This window comes from Lathyrus oleraceus, chromosome 4 (assembly GCF_024323335.1).
Source record: "Lathyrus oleraceus cultivar Zhongwan6 chromosome 4, CAAS_Psat_ZW6_1.0, whole genome shotgun sequence".
In the NCBI taxonomy this organism is placed as follows: Eukaryota; Viridiplantae; Streptophyta; class Magnoliopsida; order Fabales; family Fabaceae; genus Lathyrus; species Lathyrus oleraceus.
Window position 1 is genome coordinate 101,418,756 of NC_066582.1, and position 4,305 is coordinate 101,423,060.

General features: G+C 33.1%; 1 protein-coding gene across 1 annotated transcript; it reads right to left on the bottom strand.

The window, feature by feature from the left end:
• Positions 1–213: 213 nt before the first annotated feature.
• LOC127136204 (uncharacterized) lies at positions 214–3,646 on the bottom strand. The gene is made up of 4 exons (XM_051062794.1): positions 2,641–3,646; positions 1,835–2,053; positions 897–1,754; positions 214–722 (listed from the first exon to the last, which is right to left on the bottom strand). The coding sequence occupies exons 1-4, from the start codon at positions 3,644–3,646 to the stop codon at positions 214–216; spliced, it is 2,592 nt and encodes an 863-aa protein (XP_050918751.1).
• Positions 3,647–4,305: the final 659 nt, after the last annotated feature.

Consider the following 4,305-nt stretch of genomic DNA (forward strand, 5'->3'; position numbering starts at 1 on the left):
TTTAAGTGAATGTCTCATAAGATGAAAAGTAAAATAACATTAGTAGCATAAAGCATTAGAAGGATGTTCATACAAAAGAACCATTTGACTCATATACAATAAGCATGATAATTTATTTAATTTCATATAGTCGAGGTAAGCAAAAAAGTTATTGAATAAAGTAGAAAGTAATTAAATTGTTGTCAAAATATAATAAGATAAAAAGCTTACCGGTTAACCAAGTGCTTCGAAGACCTCCTTGTACACAACATTTGTAGTAGTCAAACACGGTGAATTGTCCTTGTCATGGATTAGGATTTTTAGCCCACTTTTGCTCTTAACTCGTGAAATAGCAACATACAACTGACCATGACTAAATACTGGAGTAGGCAAGTACAATCCAACACTATCAAGTGATTGACCTTGGGATTTATTAATTGTCATTGCATAGGAGACAATTATTGGAAATTGAAACCGAATCAACTTAAATGGCCAAGGTGAATCAGACGGTGACATAGACATTCTTGGAATGTAAAAAATGTTACCTATGTTCTTTCCAGACATGATCTTTGCCTCTATGACATGATTTGCTAACCTTGTAACAATTAATCTTGTTCCATTGCACAGTCCATCAACCTGATCCAAATTTCTCATTAGCATAATAGGTGTACCGACCTTCAATTTGATCTTATGATTTGGAATTCCTAATGTTCTTAATTTACTAAGAAATTCAGGAGTTAAAACTTCATAAGATTCATTATAAGTTGTGTCTGTTCTATCAATTGAATCGAAACTCAAATATCTTTCTCTTCCCCTGAAATATCCGTTCATAAAACAAAACATAAAACATTATTAAAAATAATTGCTATAGTGTATTGTTTTATGTTTAGAAAAGATAAAAGCTAACTAACATTTACCTGGTATCAGATCCAATATGTAATGATTGATTCTATCCACAACTTCAATGGTTGAGGCAAGAATGGCTTTTCTTTGTAAGAACGTAACATCTTGAAATTTTTCCAACAAATTCGGATATGTGTAATCAACGATAGCCCTTATTGGATCTTCAAAATTTGAAATTAATAATTCTTTTGGAATTTCTATCTCAACCAATCCATCATTTGGTTCAGAAATCTTACCATCACCAACTTGCAATATCCATTTTGAGAATTTTGCTAGTTCATCAGAACTTGTATTATCCCTTCCAACGCGAAGTCTCATATTCTTTGTGAGCTTTAGAACCTGACAATATTCCCAAACATAGGATGAGCTAATAGATGCATGGACAATATCAGAACGACTTGCTCTAGGAACAACTGGAAGAATCTGTCGGAAATCTCCTCCAAAAACAACAACCTTTCCACCAAAAATTGCATTTTGGAAACCCTTTTTGCTCATGACATCTTTTAGGGTTTTATCCAATGCCTCAAAGCAGTGCCTATGAGACATAGGTGCTTCATCCCATATTATGACATCGGTGGCTTCAAGTAGTTGTGAATGATCAGTGTCTTTGTCGATATTGCAAGTTGAGTTGTCAAGTGTTGGCACAGGTATTTTGAACTTTGAATGTGCAGTTCTTCCACCTGGCAATAATAATGATGCTATCCCACTTGAAGCAACAGTAAAAACAATTTTTTTCTGTGAACGAAGGGCACTTGATAGTGTTCTCCACATGAAAGTTTTGTCGGTTCCTCCGTAACCATGTAAAAAAAACACACCTCCTCTTTTTTTGTTGACAGCATCCATGATGGTATGATTTATTGCAAGTTGTTCATCTTTAAATTATCAAGTTATAATTATAAGTAGAAAAAATGTAAGAGATTTTTAAATTCATAATAAAAATAAAATATGTCACCTGTAAGTGCATGAAAAAGCTCTTCGAAATTCTTTTGCTCTTTCTCAGCATTGTAATCAAGTTCGTCGTAAATCAGCCGGTTGCCAACATGCTTTGTGACATAGCTATCCGGATATGGCATACATGTAAATTCATGTAAACTTCTTCTATTTGATTGCATCATATTTTCAATCTCAATGAGTGTCAAATTCTTTAACTCAGTGTCTGATAGTTGCAATTCTGTCAACATTTTATAAGCAGTTATATAGTAACAATTTGAATATATATCATAAAATACATATACAACCTGAAAGTGTATATCTAATATTATTACAAAAATTTCAACGGATAGCATTAGATAAGTAGTTAGATTCAGCTTAGAAACATTATTCTAAAATTTGAAGATCAAATTCAACACAAAATTGTATTTTAATTAGTTAGGAATATGAATGCATATAATGTTCCTGTAAGGAACAACATACTTACAAAATGTAGGATATATATGAATTGTTAGATAATATTTAACAAATAGGTATTGTATGTATCTTAATCATGTCTGCCATTAGTTACTTAATAGTTAACATATAATGTATGATGTAATATTAATCAAATTCTGTTTACACTTAGTTTTATGATGCGCAGAGCTAATTAATTAATATAAAACATATGGGTCCACACAAATTCATATATGAAAGATATAAAATATTTTGATAATTAGTAAAGACATTCTCTATAAAATAAAATAAGTTAAATAAATATTCAGACTATTGCATATAGTGCAGACCAAAACTATTTCTTCAAAGGAAAAACAAATAATGGAAATTTACCTCTTCTATTAGTATTCTGTCTCTGTTGATATAAAATACCGTCAGATAAAGTCCTCCAGGTTTGTTCCCAAACATGACGTGGCCTATTCACTGTATCGGATAGCAACATCGTAACAAATAACTTTCTCAAAAAATGTCCAGAACCCCAATCTTTTGCTTCATTTATCGCTGCAACATATTCACTGTCATCGTTAAGAAATCCCATATGGAAGCATGCATCCCTAAAGCTATCCTGAATCTTTCCATCAACGAATTTTATATCTTCATAGCAAGTAGGGCCCTTGACAACTGTCAGCATCATTCTCAAATAATACAACTCACCGATACTTGGAGGAACCCAAATTAGGCGGCCAATAGTATGACCCCTTTTTCGTGGTCTCCACCGTCTATATCTTCTATCATATACAAACTTCGTCAGAAATTGAGAGTAAGTTAAATTTTGTGCCTCAAAGTATATTTTGTTTGCTTCCATCCACGCCGTAAACATTGATTCTTTCACACTTGGTTTGTCAAGCACCTCATCAATCAATTCATAATCAGTATAGTAAACAGAATTATCTCCCTCAAGATGGAAGTACAACCTCTCAACTGCTGGTGACCTACCATGAATAGGAAATGAAAAAAGCCTCCAACACGCTTCACTTGGTGAGACATATCTACAATCAAGATATTGCTTGATTTCATCAACATTTCTTATGACCGAAGTTCCATCAGATTCAGTTTGGACAACCGCAGCAGTAATTCTATCATAACCTTTGTTAATATACTTGAATAAGTACTTAATAGAAGTACTCTGATTACACCACTCCATATTGACGTGTGCTTGATATTTTTTCAACAAATATGGATTATAAGGAACTACATACCTGTTATCAAGTTGAACTTGTTTTTTCATAACCGTATTACCGGTTTCTCTTCTTCGGTACATAGGATATCCATATTGATCAACAATGGTCTGGGGCTGAAACTTTTTGGGAAAGTATTTTGAGCACTTTCCATCTTTCATGCAGGGTGAAGACCTGTTTGCTATACCACATGGACCATGGATCATATGTGTCTTTACCAAATCATATAGTGGCTTATCATCTTGTTCTGTTGGTATCTCTGCTGAAATGATCTTGTCTATATCATCTGGAGTTGGATACTTGCTGGAGGGATGCAAGAATAGAAGGATATGGGAATGTGGTAAACCCCGCTTTTGAAATTCAATTGTGTATATATCTGCAATAAAATGAGTTTATCATTAAATATTCGGATAATACGTATATCATTAAATAAAATAATTAGAATTAAAACTTACATGCAACAACTCTCCCTAACACATGCTTTTTTGTTAGATCACACAACAACTCATCAAACTTAATCTTGAAGACTCTAGAAATGATATCCGGACGATCTTGAGAATTCAAGTTATTTTTGGCAACCAATCTCTGAATTTCAGGCCAGTTAGGATTGCAAGTAAATGTGATAAAAAGATTCGGAAAACCAAAGTGACTACAAATAGCCATGCCATCAAAATAAAGTTGTTCCATGAACCTTCGACTTCCAACATAAGTCGACGGTAAAACGACTCTTTTACCTTTGTTGGAACCTTGAGTGTTGGCATTCTGTTCTCCATCATTCAAATTGCCATATTTAGAAACACGCAATCTTTTTTGATGTTTT